The 23,674-nt window shown below is 41.4% G+C and overlaps 1 protein-coding gene across 2 annotated transcripts in view; it reads right to left on the minus strand.

Annotated features, from left to right (window-relative positions):
* grid1b (glutamate ionotropic receptor delta type subunit 1b) overlaps positions 1–23,674 on the minus strand; it is a 392,400-nt gene that overhangs the window by 14,266 nt on the left and 354,460 nt on the right. For both annotated transcript variants that reach the window (XM_036946259.2, XM_036946260.2), the window contains exons 9-12: positions 21,762–21,863; positions 21,379–21,576; positions 20,878–21,214; positions 18,025–18,163 (exon numbers count right to left, since the gene is read on the minus strand). In XM_036946259.2, coding sequence (XP_036802154.1) covers positions 18,025–18,163; positions 20,878–21,214; positions 21,379–21,576; positions 21,762–21,863 — 776 coding nt within the window. The remainder of the gene's footprint in view (positions 1–18,024; positions 18,164–20,877; positions 21,215–21,378; positions 21,577–21,761; positions 21,864–23,674) is intronic.

A 23,674-nucleotide genomic window follows, 5' to 3' on the forward strand; every position in this document is an offset into this window, starting at 1 on the left:
AGTCATTAAAGATCCCATGGCACTTGTTGTAGGGGTGTTAACCCTGGTGTCCTGGCTAAATTCCTAATCTGTCCCTCAAACCATAGCAGTCACCTAATAATCCCCAGTTTACATTTGGCTCATTCCTCTCCCCTGTAACTATTCACCAGGTTGTTGATGTAAATGAGAACGTGTTCTCAGTCAACTTATCTGGTAAAATAACGGATAAATTAAATACCTGTGTTTTCTGTTTGTCCTGTCTTTTCCCAGCCTCTCTTTTTCTCGCCCTCCTGGTTTTTGACCCTTGCTTGTCCTGACCCTTAACCCACCTGCCTGACTACTCTGCCTGCCCCTGACTTTGAGCCTGCCTGACATACCTTTGCCCCTATCTGTATTTCCGACCTCTGCCTGACCTGACCCTAAGCCTGCTTGCCGTCCCGTTGCTGTAATATACATTGTTACTTTGACACGGTCTGGGTCTTACTTTATCCTGATACTTACATTATCCTGTAGAGCAATCTACACCCACACCTTTCTTATAGTTGCTTTTCTATAAGGTGACAGGCAATGTCAAAACATACTTCATAATCAGTTTTTATAAAAGAGTGCTAACAATTCTAAATTAATTTGTCAACCAAAGGGAGTATTCACTGAGCTCGCAAGGAGATTGGACATAACTCGAAGCCTTGTGAGAAGCATTGTGATGCCTTTAAAGGTGTCTGATTTGAGTGTGTAATTTACTATGCCTTTAGAAAGTATTCAGACCCCTAGACTTATTTCACATTTTGTTACATTACAGACTTATTATAATGTAATAATACAAATCCTCATCAATCTACACACAATAATCCATAATGACAAAGCAAAAAAATATAAATATTTTGCAAATGACAAATTACAAATAAAAAACAGAAATACCTTAGTTACATAAGTATTCAGACCCTTTGCTATGGGACTCTAAATTGAGCTCAGGTGCATCCTGTTTCCATTGATCATCCTTGTGGTATTTCAACAACGTTATTTGCATCCACCTATGTTAATTTCAATGGATTGGACATGAATTGGAAAGGCACACAACTGTCTATATAAGGTCCCACAGTTGACAGTGTATGTCAGAGCAAAAACCAAGCAATGAGGTTGAAGGAATTGAAGGCACAGCTCTGGAGAAGGCTACCAAAATATTTCTGCAGCATTGAAGTTCCCCAAGAACACAGTGGCCTCCATCATTCTTAAATGGATGAAGTTTGGAACCACCAAGACTCTTCCTAGAGCTGGCCGCCCAGCCAAACTGAGCAATCAGGGTAGAAGGGCCTTGGTCAGGGAGAACCCAATGGTCACTCTGACAGAGCTCTAGTGTTCCTCTGTGGAGATGGGAGAACCTTTCAGAAGGACAACTATCTCTGCAGCACTTCACCAATCAAGCCTTTATGGTAGAGTGGCCAGACGGAAGCCACTCCACAGTTAAAGGCACATGACAGTCCGCTCGGGATTTGCCAAAAGGCACCTGAAGACTCTCAGACCATGAGCAACAAGATTTTCTGGTTTGATGAAACCAAGATTGAACTCTGTGGCCTGAATGTCAAGCGTCACGTCTGGAGGAAACCTGGCACCAACCCTACTGTGAATTATGGTTGTGGCAGCATCATGTTGTGGGGATGTTTTTCAAAGTTAGGGACTGAGACACTAGTCAGGATCAAGGCAAAGATGAATGGAGCAAATTATTGAGTGATCCATGATGAAAACCTGCTCCAGCGCACTCAGGATCTCAGACTGGGGAAAAGGTTCACCTTCCAACAGGACAATGACCCTAAGCACGCAGTTAAGACAATGCGGGGGTGGCTTCGGGACAAGTCTCTGAATGTCCTTGAGTGGACTAGCCAGAACACAGACTTGAACCCGATCAAACATCTCTAGCGAGACCTGCAAATACCTGTGCAACAACACTCCTCATCCAACCTGACAGAGCTGGAGAGGATCTGAAACTCCCCAAATACTGGTTTGCCAAGCTTGTAGCGACATACTCAAGAATACTCTATTCCGAATGTAAATGGAATATGTCCGGGGGGGGGGGGGGGGGGGGTGGAGTTTATATAAGTTTATATAAATTTGACAAAAATCTCTGTTTTTCCTGTTCATTATTGGGTATTGTGTGTAGATTGATGAGAAAAAAACAACAATTTAATCCATTATAAAACAAGGCTGCAACATGTGGAAAAGGTCAAGTGGTCTGAATACTTTCCGAAGGCACTGTAATTAAGCTATTCATTGCCGGCAACTGTTCATGTTCTTTGTTACATCGTTTCCTAAAACGTTCTAGAGTAATGAAAAGCTGGTGGCATGGCGACTGAATTGTACTTCGGTTCAAGGATATATCAGCAATGACACATGGCTATCTCTGGGACAGTCACCACAGCACTCAGCAGTCTATCTATGTAATGACAAGTTCCCAGTGAGCAGTGCATACAATAACAGTTTAGCAAACTGCCTGTACTGTATGTCTAAAAAATGCTTAAAGTGAAATGGTTTTAGAGTGCATCTCTGCCGCAACCTTCACCTGTTGCTTACAATACCCTGGTTTAAAAAAAATATTATTGCCAATTTGTAATAAAACGGTTATGTATTTCACACACTACACCGGTTTTAATAAGGTGTCTGCACTGGCTGCCTGTGAGTTTTAGAATTAATTGTTTTTTTGTTTTGTTAATCAATCCATGATTGTGCACCCCAATACATGTCAGATGTTTTTAAGTTATGTACCCAGTAGGTCCCTCAGGTCCTCTGGCACTGGCCTTTTAATTATCCTAAAGCCTAGGACCAAGATGCACGGAGAGGCATCCATTAGTTATTATGCCCCCAGCCTCAGGAACAGCCTGCCAGAGAACCTGAGGGGGGCCAAACCCGTGGACATATTTAAAAGATAACTTAAAACACATTTTTACTTTTCCTTGGGGTGCTTTTCAGTTGTTCCGTTTGTTTTTTATCTTGTGTTTGCTGTGTAGTAAATATTTCAGCTTTTATTTCATTGTTTTTATTATTATTTTTCCTGTAAAGAACATTGCATTGCATTCCATGTCTGAAATGTGCTCTATAAATAAAGCTTGATTTGATTTGATTTGATTGATAGCTGCTATATCATACCTGATTAAATCCTGTTATGGCTAGACGTTCCGCTATTGGAACGTTTTGACAACATCCGGTGAAATTGCAGAGTGCAAAATTCAAATTAAATTATTAGAAATATTTAACTTTCATAAAATCACAAGTGCAATACACCAAAATAAAGCGTAACTTCTTGTTAATCCAGCCACCGTGTCAGATTTCCGAAACACTTTACGGCGAAAGCAAACCATGCGATTATCTGAGGACAGCGCCCCATCATACAAACACATGAAAATCATATTTCAACCAAGCAGGTGCGACACGAAAGTCAGAAATAACGATATAATTCATGCCTTACCTTTGAAAATCATGTTTTGTTGGCATTCCAATATGTCCCAGAAACATCACAAATGGTCAATTTGTATGATAAATTCCTTCTTTATATCCCCAAAATGTCCATTCATTTGGCGCGTTGGATTCAGAAATACACCGGTTCCAACTTGCCCAACATGACTACAAATTATCTAATAAGTTACCTGTAAACTTGGTCCAAACATTTCAAGCAACTTTCCTAATCAACTTTAGGTATCCTAAAACGTAAATAATCGATCAAATTTAAGACGGAAAATACTGTATTCAATAGCGGATAAAATCAACGTGGAGCAAGCTATTTTAACAGTTTTAGAAACTTTAGAGTGTTTTCTATCCAAATCTACCAATTATATGCATATCCTAGCTTCTGGGCCTGAATAGCAGGCAGTTTACTTTGGGCACGCTTTTCATCCGGACGTGAAAATACTGCCACCTATCCCAAACAGGTTAGCCACATGCTTGGTTTCCATTTTGGTCAGCTTTAATTGAGATAGATCATAACTGACGGACGCTTCAAGGGATTCAGTGGCAACCATTAGATGTGTTAAATAGAGCATTTGTGGTGAGTGGATTCACGATAGGTATAAATTAAACACTTCTATTTGACTATCTTCATTCAAGTGAATTAAAGCTAATAGCACATGTCAGGTTGTCTATTGAAATATGCTCTTTGACCTTTCCTGTCAGTCTCTATTGGCTAGTATACTGTATATGAGTAGATATTTACTTGAAAATCTGAATCTTCCTAAATACTAAACCCTGTTATGTGTGTTACGGTATTCCAGAACTATAAATATTAAAGTCTCATATAATGAATGACTGTAAAGTATTTAAATGGGTATGCATTATATGGACAGAACATTAGGTCAAACATTAAATTATTTAAGATTACCTCAATGGAAACTTGAAATGCTGTATCTTTTCCCCACACTGCCCTGGCCTCAATAGGACTGTAAGAACAGTTTAATTTTCACCAACTCAATTGAGGGACAATGTGGAGGATAGGGCAAAGTTACTTTAATGCCCTTGCCCAATAGCAGATGACAGAAACACACACCCCATAACGCACCTTCAAGAAGTAGGTAACAAAAACTGTAAGCTAAAGGTCACCTCCTGATTTGACTCTGTTATCCAGAACCGTGTACTTTGCTTGGTTTATTCCAGTGTTCATGTCTGGGTCATGTGAAGCTCAGTGAAAATGAAAAAGAGAATCGCTCAATAAAGCAGTGTGATAGTAGCTGTACTGTTATTTGTGAATATGGGATAGTGTTATAAAAGCATAATAACCCTGTGGATCAGAGATCAATTCCAATCACTATCACTGATTGCTCTCATTTGGCCAAATCAATACATCCTTTTATGCTATGGTCAATATGTGTGCTTTTTCATAGAATTGGTGGTAGAGAATAATAGCAGCATGATGACTGCTTAGAGGAAGGCAATAGCACCCAGGTTTTGTCAGTGTAGAATACAGAGAGATGTACAGTTCCTTCAGAAAGTATTCATACGCCTTGATTTTTTCCACATTTTCTTGTGTTACAGCCTGAAATTGATTAAATTTTTTTTTTTTCACTGACCCATCTACACACAATACCCCATAATGACAAAGTGAAAACATGTTTTTATAAATGTATAGAAGTTGATTGAAAATGTAATACAGAAATATCTCATTTATATGAATATTCACACCCCTGAGTCAATACTTTGAAGAAACACCTTCGGCAGCAAGAGTCTTTCTGGGTAAGTCTGTCAAAGCTTTCCACACCTGGATTGTGCAACATTTGTCCATTATTATTTTCAAAAATCTTCAAGCTCTGTTAAATTGGTTGTTGATCATTGCGAGACAATCATTTTCAGGTCTTGCCATAGGTCTTGCCATAGATTTTCGCATAGATTTAAGTCAAAACTGTAACTCTGCTACTCAGTAACTTTGCCACTCAGAATTCACTGTCTTTTTGTGTTGTATCGGATTTACCCAAACAACACTTTATATTCCAAATTTTTTGCAGTATTACTTTAGTGCCTTGTTGCAAACAGGATGCATATTTTGGAATATTTGTTTTTGTACAGGCTTTCTTCTTTTCATTTTGTCAATTAGATCTTGAGTTTTCTCCTATCACAGCCATTAAACTCTGCATCTGTTTTAAAGTCACTATTGGCCTCATGGTGAAAACCCTGAGCGGTGTTCTTCCTCTCCGGCAACTGAGTTAGGAAGGACACCTGTATCTTTATAGTGAGTTGGTGTACGTTTAATGTCAGCTTCTTCTTTTTACCAAAGGGCCAATTCTTTGCGAAGCACTGGAAAACCTCCCAGGTCCTTGTGGTTGAATCTGTGTTTGAATTTCACTGCTCGACTGAGGGACCTTACATGTGTTGTGTATGGAGATTAGGTACTGTAGTGATTTAAAAAATCATGTTAGACACAATTATTGAACACAGAGTTAGTCCATGCAACTTATTATGTGACTTAAGCACATTCTTATTCCTGAACTAATTTAATCCTCTAGAGTCTAAGCCCTGTCTAAGCAGGGGGGAGGGGGTTCTAAGCTAACATATGAAATTGTTTTAAGATGGCCATACCAAGGATAATTTAGCTATTTGATGTTGAATTTTAAGACCCCTTAATTAACATATTACAAAAATATATTTGAAAAGTATTTGATGCAACATTGAATTTGGCATTAATGCTATTAGCCAAAAGAAACACATTGAATAACAGATTCACTACATGAAACAACAAAATTAAAAGGAAGTTTGTTCTGAAGTGTCTGTTCTATATCTAAGAGATATAAGAAAGATTAGGAAGCTGTTTAAAATTGTTCTTACATGTATTTATTCCCTTATTTTAGGCACTAAACTATCTCCATATATACTTCCATAATTTTCTAAAACTGGGAACTTCAGGGAACTTCAGACGAGTCTTGTGAGGCTTGTGGGCGTCCTAGAGCAAAACAGAGAACACCATCCTGTTTGTGGGAGTCTCCGCTTTCAAACTGTTCGGACACTACAGATGTTTTCGTCATGAGAAGACAGATTTTCAGATGTCTCATGGCCTGACAAACACTGCTTTAGCTCTGACACCTTTCACAGCAGATACGGAAGGGCGATCGTATTTATTAATTTGTAAAAATTATTCCACTTTGACATTTTAGAGTATTGTGTGTAGGCCAGTGACAAAAACAAATCTTAATTTAATCAATTTTAAATTCATGCTGCAACACAACAAAATGTGGAAAAAGTCAAGGGGTCTGAATACTTTCTGAAGGTACTGTATGTTTCAGTAAAAATTCCCATTTATTCCCGTTAATTCCCATATATTCCCGTTAATTCCCACGGAAAGTTTCCACTTCTGAATATTCCCCAAAATGGGAAACCCTAGTTGAAGGCCTCTTCAAAAAGGCCTTCAACTAGGGTTTCCCATTTTGGGGAATATTCAGAAGTGGAAACTTTCCGTGGGAATTAACGGGAATATATGGGAATTAACGGGAATAAATGGGAATTAACGGAAATATATGCAAATTAATATTAATACCATTTAATACCATATATATTTACCATATCATATGGAGACAGAAACATAAACCTTTTACCAAAGTATTCCCATTCAACCTCTCTCGGTTCCCATGGATGCTAGGGCACTGGATGGCCGCTCATTAGGTGGAGTCACCCATTGTACTGTGCCCATTCAAATACGGATTTCCGGTAACCACAGTGAGACCATACAGTTCCTCCTGAACCTCTCCAGAGGGCCACCATTTTTTTCCAAGTTGGACCTTCAGAATGTCTACCACCTGGTTCGGATACTCGAAGGGGATGAGTGGAAGACAGCTTTCAACACAGCCAGCGGACATTATGAGTATCAGGTCATGCCGTTTGGAGTCACCAACATCCCCGCTGTCTTTCAGGCTTTGGTAAACAATTTTCTCTGGGTCATGCTCAACTGTTTTGTGTTCGTCTACCTTGACGACATCCTGTTTTTTTCCGGGTCTGCCAAAGAACATGTTCTTCACGTCAGGCAGGTCCTTCAGCACCTCCTGGAGAACCAACTGTTCGTGAAAGCTGAGAAGTGTGAGTTCCACTGCTCTACAATCGCTTTTCTGGGATATGTCATTGCTGAGGGTAATGTCCAGATGGATTCTGGAAAGGTGAAAGCAGTGGTGGATTGGCCTCAACCTACGTCCAGGGTGCAGTTACAACGTTTTCTAGGATTCGCAAACTTCTACTGCCATTTCTTTCATGGTTACAGCACTATGGTGGCCCCACTCTCGGCACTCACTTCTCTCAAAGTACCGTTCAAATGGTCTCCTGCTGTCAACAAAGCCTTTGTGGACCTGAAGCATCGGTTCACAACAGCACCCATTCTCATCCATCCGGACCCGTCGAGTCAATTTGTGGTTGAGGTGGATGCATCTGATGTTGGAGTGGGGACCATCCTGTCCCAGCGATCTCACCAGATCCAAAAGCTTCATCCCTGTGCCTTCCTGTCCCATCGTCTCAATTCTGCAGAGAGGAACTATGATGTAAGCAACCGAGAACTCCTGGCGGTCAAGATGGCATTGGAAGAGTGGAAGCACTTTCTGGAAGGAGCAGAATAGCCATTCTTGGTCTGGACCAACCATAAAAATCTGGAAAATCTCCGTTCAGCCAAGCGCCTTAACTCCAGGCAGGCCTGGTGGGCTTTGTTGTTTACAAGATTCAACTTCACCATTTCCTACCACCCAGGGTCAGAAAATGTGAAGCCTGACGCTCTCACTCCCCTATACAGTTCTTCTGCCACACCCTTAGTCACCGAAACCATTCTCCCTACCTCATGCCTAGCAGCCACAATGGATTGGGGTATTGAGACCCTGGTTCACAAGGCACAATGCTCCCAGCCTGGACCTGAAGGGGGGCCGGGACTTGGAATGGGCTCATTCCTCCAGGCTAACCTATCATCCTGGTTCTCGTCATACCCTAGCTTTCCTTCGACAATGTTTCTGGTGGCCCACGATGGTTCCTGACGTCTCTGCCTTCGTCGCCACATGCAAGGTGTGAGCCCAGAACAAGACTCCACGTCAAGCTCCTTCTGGCCTTCTTCAGCCACTACCGGTCCCTCATCGTCCATGGTCCCATATCTCTCTGGACTTTGTCACTGGACCTCCCCCGTCTGATGGCAACACCATCATTCAGACAGTGGTGGATCGGTTTTCTAAGGCAGCTCATTTTATCCCTATCCCTAAACTACACTCTGCTAAGGAAACGGCCCAGCTCATGGTGCAGCACGTCTTCCGGATCCATGGTCTCCTGGTGGATATGGTTTCTGACCGGGGTCCTCAATTCTCTTCTCAGTTTTGGAAGGCGTTCTGCACCAATGTTGGGGCATCGGCCAGTCTATCCTCCGGATTCTATCCCAATCGAATGGCCAGTCAGAGCGAGCTAATCAGGACCTGGAGACCACCTTAAGATGCCACTACCTGGAGCCGTCATCTGGTCTGGGTGGAGTATGCCCGGAACACCCTTCCCTATTCTGCCACGGGCCTCTCCCCTTTCGAGTGCTCCATGGGGTATCAGCCTCCACTCTTCCCAGAACAAGAGCAGGACGTCAGTGTACCCTCGGCCCAGATGTTTGTCCTCCACCTACAACGTACCAGGGTGGCTATTCTCAAGACCAACTCCAGCTATCGTCGACAAGCAGACTGTCGCCAGACCTCACCTCCACATTGAAGCAGAGGGTATGGCTTTCCACTCGGCATCTGCCACTTCGGATGTAGTCCTGCAAGCTGCCTCCCCGTTTCATTGGTCCTTTCCCCATCTCCAGAGTCCTGAGATTCACTGCTGTCCGTCTTGTGCTACCCCGTACCCTCCGTATTCACATGTGTCTAGGATTAAGCCCGTGTCTCACAGTCTTTTGTCTTCTGTTTCCAGGCCCATCCCTGCCCCCCTGGTCATCGATGGCCTAACAGCGTAAAAGGTGAGACGCCTCCTGAGGGTTCGACCACGGGGCAGGGATTTACAGTACCTGGTTGACTGGGAGGGTTATGGCCCGGAGGAGAGGTGCTGGGTCCCTGCTAAAGACAACATCACCGATTTTCACTGCCGACACCCCTGTCAGCCAGGTATGAGGGGGGGGGGTACTGTCACATCATGATCTGTTTCACCTGTCCTTGTTATTGTCTCTACCCCCTCCAGGTGTCGCTTGTTTTCCCCAGTGTATTTATCCCTATATTTCCCGTCTCTCTGTGCCAGTTTGGAATCAGGTGAATTAACACACCTCATTTAGCAAGCTCAAGCAAGCTAAAACCCACATGGTGTCAAAAACTAACTAGCAGAATATGTTAACAAGTTAGAAATGATTTAAACACACTTTTCCGTAGGGTTTGACCATTTACTAGTTAACAAAAAAATAATGTATGCCATATAAAATATATTCAGTATTGTAATCAAAACTTACCAGAAAGCATGTAGTCCTTGGCTCAGACAGTGTAGTAGTGTGGGATCAATATCATCTCATTAGTGTGCAAGATCTTGACAATCAGCTGTACATGTGATGGAAGAGCACACTGTGCATGCAGAGGGTTGCAATTCCATTGAATGGGGGATAGTTTAACCAAAACAGGCCACAAGACCTAGAATTGCCTTGTGTGTATCCCACAAAAAAGGGTTCACTATTATAGGCTAAACTTTCTGGTAAATTTAAGCTAAATGTCCTACATTTCTCGGGCTCAACTTCCCATGGAAAACTTTGGGTAAAATTCCAGAAATTTACCAGAAAGTTTCCATCCCTTTGCGTCCCTATCTCCAACATTCATGAATATACAGTATTGTTCATGGGTGTACTTTGCATATCTTCTGTATGTGTTTACTTGAATGAATAAAGTAATTTATTTTGCAACACAAGAATGCATTGAAGATGAACTGATGGAAATGTCATCTTGGATTTGATTTCCTGGAATATAGTTAAAAGAAGCAGCTAGGGAAATTGGCATGTCACCATAGTGTTCAAACAGTCAGTGATCTCTGATGTGACATGCTTGATGACATACTCTATTCACTAGTAGATACTAAAGAAAACATTTGATGTACAATCAAAAGGCCCTCCATCTTCCAACCTCAGATTTCAGAAATAAAAAACATTCCAGACTGTAACCTTGCCGTAATATTAAATAATTTCATATTTAAGGACATGACTGACGTCATACTTCTGTGTGATTGCCAATGAGCGACTCTAGATGAGGCGCTTTCTCAACATGTATATTTTTTTTTTTTCCCAAGATTTTGATCATCTTACCTCAAAAGGACATTATCATCATAAATGTTTAACTTTTTCATTGTTATGAACATGATATGGGGAATAATAGGCACTTTGTCTAAGAAAATATAGATAATTTCTAAACAAAGTAGCTATTTTCATCCGCTATAGAAATGCTAAGGATGTGGGTTTTGCAAGTGCCAACATCCCTCTCGAAAAAGTTGACAATCCCAAAATGTGCACATTCATTAATGCCAGTGAAATGACCAAATCTTCCTCTAGTGGCATCATGGGTCGAATGTCATTAGTATTTTTTCATAATTAACTTTTTTTTTTGTTGACAATCCGGTGTTTCTATGTGAAACCTTTTTTTATATTTCAGTCTTCTGTGATGTATAACGTTTAGTATTGGGATGCAAACTCAAGATTGAATACATTTCAACTCTATATCTGACATGGTAAGGGTGTTTTTTTTAAGCCCATAACCATTTTTGAGGTGTATACTTTTATTTCAAAGTAGATTTATTTCAAAGTAGGTTTGTTTAAGTCTATCAATAAAAACTCTGTGTGACTCTGATTTAGACCACCGCAGTAAATGGTTAACACACTGGGGCACAGTCTAGTCAAAAAAACTGAAAGCATTTCCATAATAACGGGCGAATCTACTGACACACAAGACCATTATGTTCTTCATATTTTGTAGGAGAGGTGGGTGAAGACGTTAAAGTGGTTCTGGCTGACACAGTATTTAAAGGCAGTGAACTATTCAATAGTGTCAGAATGTCATTCAGAGTACATGCACTTTTACTTGCATTTTGTGGAGGTCGAGAAGCGTATCTCTCCCAATACTGCGGTCCTAACAGAATTGGAGAAGTTGTTGGGTTGTTAGGCTAGCCATTTATGTTCTGATTTCCCCCTATATATTTTCTGAGATAAAAATGTCTAACATACCCATATGTTAAGAACCGGGCTATGAATACTTTGTGAAATATTTTGGTTGATTGATGTTGTCTTGTTACGTAAGGAGACTTTTTCATTAAATCCTCCACAACCTTCTCGGTACTGTAGAAGCATTCTGCTGAGATAGCGTCATGTGTTGTTGTTATTTCAGTTGGCTGTCTATTCTGTCTTTCCATTTATAATCTAATGCTAAATTGCAGGTTTTGAAGAATATATTGTCTGCAAAGAGCGTCCAAGCGGGGTATTGGCGCACTCTTTTTCAACCGATATTCAGATTTTTAATTTTGTATATTTTCTGGTTGGATTCAGTCTCTCCCCTTTAACTGTCCTAATTGCACCATTTTTATAAACTCTGATGATCAGGGATTGAGTCTGTTGGAGAGGATCAGTTTGAGTAAAGTGAGGTGTAGAATCACTGATCTACAAATTGTATTCCTTGCCAAATAATAGGCTTTGTGCAATTAAGATTTGTATGCTACGCCTCCCCTGGTTTAGGCAATCCCCCCACCAAACACTCACGCATAACCAAATCCAGTGGATAATGCTAGAAATACCGGTCAACAACCCAAACACATGTCATAGTAATAGTAAATTAATACATATACAGGAATTATTTGTTGTTTGCCAAATATCACCCCATGGAGGAAATAAAAGCAATCAATCCCCTCCCCCTTCTCCCTCTCCCCATGTTTCACATTATCAACACATGCATTCAAAATCTGAATAAGAAATACACTGTGGGCTGCCAAACAAATTACCCAGTGAATATTGTGAGTGTCTTTCTGGGCGCTGCCCAGTCTGTGAATACAATAATTAGGTTTAAACAAGGTTGGTTAGATTTCCATAATCGCCTGATCAAGGATAGAGATGGAACAGAGAGAAAAAAATGTCATAAAATCAGGATGAAAAGATAATTATGACTTTGAGGCCTCGCCAGGTTTTTGTTTTTTGGATGTCAAAAACGTTTTCGTTTAATCTTTTGCCTCCTCCACTTGACACCTTCTCAAACATATTCTGCCCATTTCACAGAACTTGCAAGCACGTATTTCCAGCATTTCAATAAATGGTAAACAAAATGTAAATTAATTGATAGGTATATTACTCAAAGTTTGGAATTAAAAATGAAACCCTCTCAAATGATGTAGGTCACAAAATTCACACACTGTCAATGCAATCGCATGTGGTATGCATGAGTGCGCACTTGTGTGTGTGTTTGAGCATAAGTGGGGGCTCCTCATGATATCACTGGCTAATGCACATCACCATTAACACCTGGAACTGGCTGCAAATGGTGTGATGGGAGACCCTTCAGAAAGAGGTTCATTGTGACCTCTGGGTTCAGGGGGAGTATGGGATGGAAAACACGTGTCTAATGTACTTTCCACTACCTATCCACTACCTACCATTTCCATTAGCTAACGTCACCACCATGCTGATGTAAAGAATGTCAAGCTGCTTGCTTAGCGAGTGCCACGTCCTCCTGATTCGGCTCACACCGTGGCTCAAACCCAGGACCTTTGCATCGCTAGCACACATGACCGCCCTCCTGAAGCATCTTACCAGTCGGTGCCAAGCGAAAAGCTATCTACTCGCTGATGCAACTCTGAGGAGTAAGTTTCAGACATTCCCATGCGCTCCAATGACATAAATGTAAAGAGACATTTGAAAGAACCCAGTGTCTGATTCAGCCATGGTTTCCACTAACAGGAGTGGGATGAATCATCCAGAATGGCTATAAATAAAGAACCTCTCCAAGCAGTGGCAGAATCAACAGAATGGCTAGAGCTCTGTCTCTATAACCTAATGTACCGAGAATACAGATATAAACAAGAAGGACACTGCGTCACACTAGTGAAAAGCACACTCCAGTCCGTACTCCTAACGTGGCAGAAATCTGCCAGGAAGGTCTGCTTCAGATATGTTTGATTATGACAATTGGTACTCAGGTGGAATATATATATATATACACTGAATAAAAATATAACTTGTAAAGTGTTGGTCCCATGTTTCATGAGCTGAAATCCCCTTTGCCGAAACAATCTATCCATCTGACAGGTTTGGCAAATCAAGAAACTGATTAAACAGCATGATTGTTACACAGGTGCACCTTGTGCTGGGCAATAAAAGGCCACTCTAAAATGTGCAGTTGTCACAAAACACAATGTCACAGATGTCTCAAGTTTTGAGGGAGCGTGCAATACACATGCTGACTGCAGGAAAGTCCACCAAAGCTTTTGCCAGAGAATTGAATGTTCATTTCCCTACCATAAGCCGCCTCTCCAACATCGTTTTAGAGAATTTGGCAGTACGTCCAACCGGCCTCACAACCGCAGACCACGTGTATCGTGTAGTGTGGGCGAGTGGTTTGCTGATGTCAGCGTTGTAAACAGAGTGTCCCATGGTGGCGGTGGGGTTTTTGTATGTTCAGGCATAAGCTACGGACAACAAACAGAATTGCATTTTATCGATGGCAATTTGAATGCAAAGAGATACCGTGACAAGATCCTGAGGCCCATTGTCATGCCATTCATTTGCCTCATCACCTCATGTTTCAGCATGACAATGCTAAGCCCCATATTGCAAGGATCTGTACACAATTTTTGGAAGCTGAAAATGTCCCAGATCTTCCATGGCCTGCATACTCACCTGACATGTCACCCACTGAGCTGTTTGGGATGCGCTGTATGACAGCATGTTCCAGTTTCAGACAATATCCAGCAACTTCGCACAGCAATTGAAGTGGAGTGGGACAACATTCTGAAGACCGGAATCAACAGCCTGATCAACTCTATACAAAGGAGATGTGTAGCGCCGCATGAGGCAAATGGTGGTCAAACTAGATATGGACTGTTTTTCTGATCCACACCCCTAGACCAATAGATGCATATCTGTATTCCCAGTCTTGTGAAATACATAGATAAGGGCCTCATTTATTTATTTCAATTGACTGATTTCCTTATATGAACTGTAACTCAGTAAAAAAAATATATTGTTGCATATTGTTGCATGTTGCATTTATTTTTTTGTTCAGTATATATATTTTTCAAGCTGATGTGACAAACTGTAATACTAGTAGATTATATGGTACATGTAGCGTAATAAAAACCTGCTGTGAGAAAAAGCAGGGGAATTGGAGGAGCAATGATATGAAACGCTTGAGCTTGACACCTTGATAAACAAATTTCCTGATGATGGCTCACCATCATGGGCGATGGTCTAAATTTCCTGATGATGGCTCACCATCAAGGGCGACTTCAACCTCCTGATGCCGGACTTCATTTCAGTTCTTTGACCTCACCCTTTCCCAGTCCCCTCCCACTCACAAGGCAGGCAATGTGCTTGATCTCATCTTTACTAGAGGATGTTTGCTTGGTAACGTCACTGCAACCCCCCTCCATGTCTCTGATCACTACTTTGTTGCTTTTCTCTCCCTCTCTCCTCCAAAAGTAACCACTCAGCTGCTATCACAATCTTCGCTCTCTATCTTTCCCACTACTCTCTCCTCTTCTATCCTATCATCTCTCCCTTCTGCTAAATCCTTCTCCCTCCTGTCTCCTCACTCTGCCTCCTCGACCCTACTCTCCTTCCTTTTTGCAACACAGCCTGTCCCCTTTCTTCCCAGCTGGCTTGACCCTCCCCTCCCACTCCATGGCTGAGTGACTCACTGCGTGCTAGAGTCCTCCATCGGGTCTGATACCAACAGTTCCCCGTGGGTGACCCGCAAAAAAATCAGCTTGCAGGTGGAATGAAAACAATTATATTGAGGGCTGGAAACATTTGAAATCAACACAATATTTTTACAAAACCCAGGAGCTTGTGGTGTTGTGAATTCCATTATGTGAGCAGGGAAGCAGACATATAGGCTACCAGCCACGCACGCAGTGAGAGAGTGTGGAGCAGGGAACTGTCAACATTATTTGTGTGGTGCTGAAACATTTTAATTTGTCCATGTGCAGAGCGTATGTTCTGTCCCTCCATGTGAGAATACATTTTCATGTTGACTTTCCCTGGCTAGCCTAGCTCACACAAAAAATGGCCAACGTAACCATAGAAATAAAAATAAATGTTAAGATGGGGGAATACAAAATCGTGGATACAGGTCCCGCGTGAGTGAAATCCCTGGTTTGTAAGGATTTTGGAGTCATTGTGGACAAGGACAAAAACACGGTAGATAGATAGACTACACATCCTTCAAAAAGAGCAAGCAGGTATTTCTTTACGATAATTCTGTTAATTATCAGTTAATAATTATTACATTAATGTAGGCTTTCGCAATTTTTTTTTACTTTATGAAGTTATAATCAGTACAGGTGGTAAAAGTTTGAGTAGGCTCTATTAGCCTACTAAATATGTTTATTTTTGCAGCCTACATTCAATTCTAGGAATTGTTCATTTAAGTTTCAATGAAACAATTTTATTACTGTCACGCCCTGACCTTAGAGAGCTGTTTTATTTCTCTATTTGGTTAGGTCAGGGTGTGATGTGGGGTGGGCATTCTATGTTTTGTATTTATCTTTGTTTGGCCGAGTGTGGTTGTCTCTGATTGGGAATCATACTTAGACAGCCTGTTTTGCCACCTTAGTTGTGGGTAGTTGTCTTTGTTAGTGGCCTGTATAGCCCTAGAAAGCTTCACGGTCGTCGTCGTTTCTTGTTTTGTTGGCGACATTTAAAGAAATAAAGAGAAAATGTACACTCACCACGCTGCACCTTGGTCCGATCATTTTCAAGACAGCGATCGTGACAATTATTTTAACAATATTATAATATAAGAAATATATAAGAAAGCAGTTTTTTCCAAAGCGATTTGAGTTGTCAATGTGCTGCATCACAGTATGATTTTTTTAAAATATATTGTTCTTAATTCATTTCATGGTTTCTGTTTATCCAAATGTTGGGCCGCCTGACTGACCACCACCCAAGTGGGATACCCGCCAACCTGCCCACTCAACCCCATCCCTCCTCCCTTCTTCTCTTCTGCCACCTCTGGTCTCTTGGCCATCCCACCACTAGGGGTGGTCAGCTCCCACTAAGCCCAGTCAAAGCTCTCCTCTGTCCTGGTACCTCAATGGTGGAACGAGCTACCCCCGGACGCTAGAACAGGAGAGTCCCTGCTCATCATCTTAAAACGTCTGAAACCCTACCCCTTCAAAGAATATCTTAAATAACACATTGTTCTTACAACCCCCTCCCCCCCCCCACACACACACACACACAAATAACCTTCCACTTGTCTTTTCCCACTAGCACTGACTTTGCTGACAACTTATTTATTGAGGAAAAAGGTACGTACTACGACTGCGATATGTGGTTGTCTCACCTAACTATCTTATTAGGCTGGATGACCTTCCTGCAATCCCCTCCCTCCTCCAACCTTGAAACACACCATTTGCACAACATCAGCATAATCAAATACAATCAGACGTCAAAGCCACAGCGCCTGAGCAAATACACATCGTGCCGGGATAAGCGGTGGATAACATTTGCAGATCCGAAGGCCAACAGAGAGGGGATGGTAATCTTTAAAGATCCAACATCATGCCTCCATGTGTGAGGTCCATGTACATATACATGTGTCTGTGTGTGTCTGTGAGCAGGGATGCATTGTAGGCATATGATTATTCAAAATGGATTCTACTGGACGATGCCATGATGTATGTCTGGCATTTCAAACAGTCGGCACATACCAGCGTAGCGAAATATCACCTTCAGAAGGAAGACACCGTATTAGATAATACGAACGCTGCAATCAAGCATTAGACATGTCAATTCATTTTCAGGTAAAATGTTGTGGATGACACTGTGGAGATTTGTGGAATATGCTATGGAGCCCATGTTCCGATAGGATGAATGGCAAAAGTAGTGCATGGTCGAGCTGTGACATTAAAATAATGATCCTGTACATCCTGAATGTCATATTTCATATAAATCTATTGAAAACTTTAGAGGATCTTTTGTTATTCAACATATCACCATAGTTGTGTAATAGTCCGTTGTGAGGCTTCAAGAACATCTGATGTACACACATGGTTTGAAGCCATTCCATTTGCCCCGTTAAAGCCATTATTATGAGCCGTCCTCCCCTGAGCAGCCTACACACTGCAGTGCATACTACCTTGACCACTCACAAAACTTGACCCCTGTATAAACCACAGACTGACAAGACTTGTGGTGAACACCTCATTCATATTCTACTGCAGACAATAAAAGACAGTGAACTTCTGGATGGTCTTTCTTGGTCTCCCCTTGTGATGACAGATCATTAGACAGTCCAACAGCGGGGTAAGCCAAGGGTCGTCATTCATGACTTGTTCACCCGGGTTAACAATACCTTGACACCATTATTCAGGAAGGGATAAAACAGAGTCAGAGGGGCAGGAGCAACCTACCGTACGGTGGTGTCCATGCGGGAGACGGTGAGGTAGGCTGCCAGGTTGGCCGTGTAGGAGGAACATACGATGAGGGTGAAGAGCCACCAGCTGCCCATGACGATCCTCAGGGCCACAGAGCTCACCACGCTGTCCCCTCCTATAGAGGGGGAGAAAGGACATGTCACTATCCAGGCTGGGTAGAAAGAAGCTACAGTTATCAAGGAGTTGAGGATGAACAAGTAGTTGGTAAAGTGGGTGGATGTACAGTATCAGTCAAAAGTTTAGACACCCCTAGTCATTCAAGGGTTTTCTTTATTTTTTACTATTTTCTACATTGTAGAATAATAGTGAAGACAACATAACTATGAAATAACATATATGGAATCATGTAGTAACCAAACAAGTGTTAAACAAATCTAAATAGATTTTAGATTTTAGATTCTAGATTCTTCAAAGTAGCCACCTTTTGCCTTGATGACAGCTTTGTACACTTTTGGCATTCTCTCAACCAGCGTCACCTGGAATGCTTTCCAACCATCTTGAAGGAGTTCCCACATATGCTGAGCACTTGTTGGCTGCTTTTCCTTCACTCTGTGGTCCAACTCATCCCAAACCATCTCAATTGGGTTGAGGTCGGGTGATTGTGGAGGCCAGGTCATCTGATGCAGCACTCCATCAATATCCTTCTTGGTCAAATAGCCCTTACACAGCCTGGAGGTGTGTTGGGTCATTGTCCTGTTGAAAAACAAATGATAGTCCCACTAAGCGCAAACCAGATGGCATTTTGCTGCAGAATGCTGTGGTAACCATGATGGTTAAGTGTGCATTGAATTCTAAATAATTCTAAATAAGTAACTGACAATGTCACCAGCAAAGCACCCCCACATCATCACACCTCCTCCTCCATGCTTCACGGTGGGAACCACACATGCAGAGAACATCCGGTCACCTACTCTGCGTCTCACAAAGACATGGTGGTTGGAACCAAAAAGTTGGACTTAACAGACCAAAGGACAGATTTCCACTGGTCTAATGTCAATTACTCGTGTTTCTTGGCCCAAGCAAGTCTCTTCTTCTTATTGGTGTCCTTTAGTTGTGGTTTCTTTGCAGCAATTCGACCTTGAAGGCCTAATTCATGCAGTCTCATCTGAACAGTTTATATAGAGATGTGTCTGTTACTTGCAGAGTTTGGATGCAATTTCTGAGGCTGGTAACTCTAATGAACTTATCCTCTGCAGCAGAGGTATCTCTGGGTCTTCCTTTACTGTGGTGGTCCTCGTCAGAGCCAGTTTCATCATAACGCTTTTTGGTTTTTGCGACTGTACTTGAAGAAACTTTCAAAGTTCTTGAAATTTTCCAGATTGACTCACCTTCATGTCTTAAAGTAATGATGGACTGTCGTTTCGCTTTGCTTATTTGAGCTGTTCTTGTCATAATATGTACTTGTTCTTTTACCAAATAGGGCTATCTCATATATACCACAATTTATTGGCTCAAGCGCATTAAGAAGGAAACTAATTCCACAAATTAACTTTTAACAGGGCACCCCTGTCAGTTGAAATGCTTCCATGAATCTGGTTGAGAGAATGCCAAGAGTGTTCAAAGCTGTCATCAAGGAAAAGGTTGGCTACTTTGAAGAATCTCAAATATAAAATACACTTGTTAGGTTACTTTATACATATGTGTTATTTCATAGTTTTGATTTCTTTACTATTATTCTACAATGTAGAAAATAGTCAAAATAAAGAAAAACCCTTGACTGAGTAGGTGTGTTCAAACTTGTGACTGACACTGTATATCAGAGGGGACTGGTGGGAGGAACTATAGGAGGACACATTTTCAGTTGAGGCTGGTTATCGGAAGACAGGCTCATTGTAATGTATTGAATGGAATAAATGGAACGGTATCAAGACATCAAACATATGGAAACCACATGCTCGACTCCGTTCAATTTCTTACTTTCCAGATAATAATTCTCCTGTCGCTCCTCCCACCAGCCCCCACTGATGTATATAGAAGATGCTGTGACAGAAATTGTTATATAAGGATCACTGAAGGGTCTGTTCACCGTCCCATAACACAATTGGTTGACATTATGCTGTACTAAGAAAATCTATCCAGATTAGAGTGATTCACTTCAAAGGTTCCATAACTTTCAAAGAAAAATGTGTTATGACGGACCACTGTTTTCCCATACAGATAAAAAAGTGTCCACTTGAAATAGTGGGCAGTTGCAAAGAACTAACAGGACAGAGGCTCCCCCATGTTTAATCCTTGGCTGTTAGGCTTAAAATGGTTCAACAGGCTCTCTGGCAGGAGGTAATTATAGATGCAGCTGAGGTTCAACAGGACTTGCTGACACACTCATTTATTTCCCTTTGCCAGTCTTGGATCCCAACCAACATATCCTTTTCTTCATTCAAAGGCACCTTTACTGTGCTCTTGTGAGCTTAACAAGCTTGTAATGCAATCACTATGTTATATGGACTGTATACAGCACACGTGTCCATGAGACATGTACGAGACAGCAACATAGGTGCAGAAACAGCTGTGTGGCCTTTTCCACTTCACATGCAACTTTATGGATGGTATTGTAACGCATAGGATCACTTTCATTACCTAAATCGGCTTACTGTTCATCTGAGCATTAGAAAGTATCAACATCTTATCATAAATAGTTTGTAAATAATCACCAGATATTTTAATGAATCATGCATTTTTACAATGTAATCGACAAACACATTCCAGCACATGAAAATGGTATCTTTCCCATAAAAAAACATACAAATGATACATTTGTTTTTTTACTGTAAAATGGCCTGGGTTGCTTTAGATAAAATCTAAATGAGTATATAGGAGAGTCCTCTGTACCTTGCTGTACAAACGCTCCATAGACTATCCAGATAGCACTGTGCAGGGAGTTGGACGCCTGGTTGGCGGGCTGCTGGTGTGGCACTGGAGGATTTTGGGTCCTCAGTGACTGCATCCTGCTCAGCAGGAAGATGAGAACTCCAACCACGGGGATGGCTGCAGCGATACACCCCCACACGGCCAGGTCAAACGGAGCGAACAGCGAGAAGATGTTGATCTTCTCCTCCGGTTTCTTCAGCAGGATCCCCACAGAGTAGTCCATGTAGCGCTTACTGAAGTCCACCACGCTTTCCCGCTCCGGAGTGATAGTAATGGCTGACACGGCCAGGTCAGCTCTCTGTGGAGACAGACAGAGAATAAGTATAGCTAACGTCCCCTGGTCAGTCAGGGATGAGCGGGGACTGAATTCAAGTGGAAACCGTAATGGTCTCAAATGGCATTCTCTTCCTGAGGGTAATACAGCAGGTTGGTAGGTTTCACGGGTATTACAGAAAAGCTCACCTTGTTTATGAGCTCGCCGATCATTCCATTCCAGGAGCCGTTGGGCAGCTGCGAGCCGTACTTGCTGTCCGCCACCTGGTAGATCTCGTACTTGAAGCCCAGGATCTTGGCCAAGGCGTCGAGCACATCGATGGAGAATCCTTTATACCGCTTAGGCTGACCAAGGATGTTTTCAGCAACCATGACAAATGGATCCTCCTACAAAATCAAACACAACATCAGATAGGAATGCTCGCAACATGAATTCAGGTGCAGTCAATGGTTATGTTTTAAGCAGCCGTGTTCGACACATTGTTTTCAAGCTGAACAACATGGATACTATTTCCAATTCACAGCACATGGATGGTAACACAGTCTCACAGTGTCAACAAGATATTCCTTACCAGTAGTGTTACTACTTTGACCATCACTCCTTGCATGCCGTTCTCAATGCGACTCTCTTTCAGGCTTCCATTTAGACCATGGACTGAGTCCCATGTAGCCAGCTAAAATATATATTTTTTTTAAAGAGAGAGAGAGAGAGAGAGAGAGAGAGAGAGAGAGAGAGAGAGAGAGAGAGAGAGAGAGAGAGAAAGAGACACTTTCATAAATGTGTTCATAAAAAAAAGTTTATCCATGTTTTTAGCAAAAAATAGACTAATCTTTCAGGCTTTCAATCAGACAGAATGAACCCCCAAAATCTCCACCAGACACCTTTCGATATTCCAAACAAAGAAAAGCTGATACTTAAGTCTTCCTAAAGCTTCTTAAACTCTAGAGTAATTAATTTAGGAACATGAAAAAGGCATTGAAGATCACTCATTCCACCCATTTACATGTTTAGTGAAGGTGATAGATGGAATGGAACATGACAGTCATCTAGGTAACAGCTGACTGAGGCAGTGCCGTGCTAATGCACAGAGGAATAGTTCAAAGTATTTTTTATTTATTTTTTAACATATTTCCGTCTTGATCTCCTCAAACGCTATAGAGTGTGTGTGTGTGTGTGTGTGTGTTAAATGCAAGCAGGGAGGGTTGGGCTCACTGGTCAAGCCGTTCTGGCAGTTGAAACTGTACAGACTACCTCTATATGTGTGTACTCTTATCTAGGATTACATACAGTATAAAGAAGTCCATTCACAGGCTGTGTGTGTGTGTGTGTGTGTGTGTGTGTGTGTGTGTGTGTGTGTGTGTGTGTGTGTGTGTGTGTGTGTGTGTGTGTGTGTGTGTGTGTGTGTGACCCATCATCACCCCAGCAATAACGGTTGATTAAACTCATATCATTTTATGAACAATTTCACACACTTATTCAAAAATCAGATTAATTTACTCCGGGTAACAGTGTGAAGTTAATAACCAACATAATCTTCAGCCTAATGTCATAATTATGCTATTTAACGTACCATGTAGGATAATTGTTATTTTACAGCACTCCCATGCAAAGAGGCATGCAGTATACAAACATAAACAAGCATAGGGAGATATACAAATGCACAAACACTCAGATATTAACCCTACAGATATACAATCTGTTGCAGGAGAACTTTCCTGCAATGCAGGAAATGTAAACGTGTAATGTATATGAAGTTTAAAAAGGCTTCTGAAGTTTGTCATTTCCAATTTGAAATTTCAGACTTGATTTTCCCTTACGAAAATTGTATTAATTTAATATAATCCACATAATAATTCAAATGTCCTGTTGTTGCTTGATTATGTTCCTGCTGTAGCAAACTGGCTCAAATTAAGATCCTACATCTGTACACATCCCATTACCTGAGAGATGTTTACTGAACTATGTTACAGCACAATATCAATTACCATCAATATCAACAGCCAGTGAAAACATCACTGTGTGTGTATCATCATCATGGTAACCATCTTACATGTGAAGGGTATTTGATTTCTTTCTATATTTACCATATGTAATCATTTTCAGCAGGATGAATGTGGATGAGCTAGCCTCACAGGCCCATAAAGAAAGGCTAACTGGAAAAACATGGCTTCCCCATGAGCAGCCTGAGGCCAGAGAGAATACAATTTTTCTGAAGCAGCTGTCTTCTTGATGATCTCTAAATCGTTAGGGATTTCTTCATTATGTACATTAGGGCCTATAGCACTACGGAATTGTGAAGGCCACATTTTTATGTTTTAGCTCTCCTCTCGGAAGTGGACAATACTAATGAAACTGGTTGTGACTATGATTATTATTATTTTATTTATTTTATTAATTGAATCAATTAACCCTCTAAGCCAGAGGCACAGGGAAAATGATCCATTTTAAATTAAATCAGCTGCCCTTTAAAGTGTGTCACAATTT

This window comes from Oncorhynchus mykiss, chromosome 16, assembly GCF_057628025.1.
Source record: "Oncorhynchus mykiss isolate SJ-2025 chromosome 16, ASM5762802v1, whole genome shotgun sequence".
NCBI lineage: Eukaryota > Metazoa > Chordata > Actinopteri > Salmoniformes > Salmonidae > Oncorhynchus > Oncorhynchus mykiss.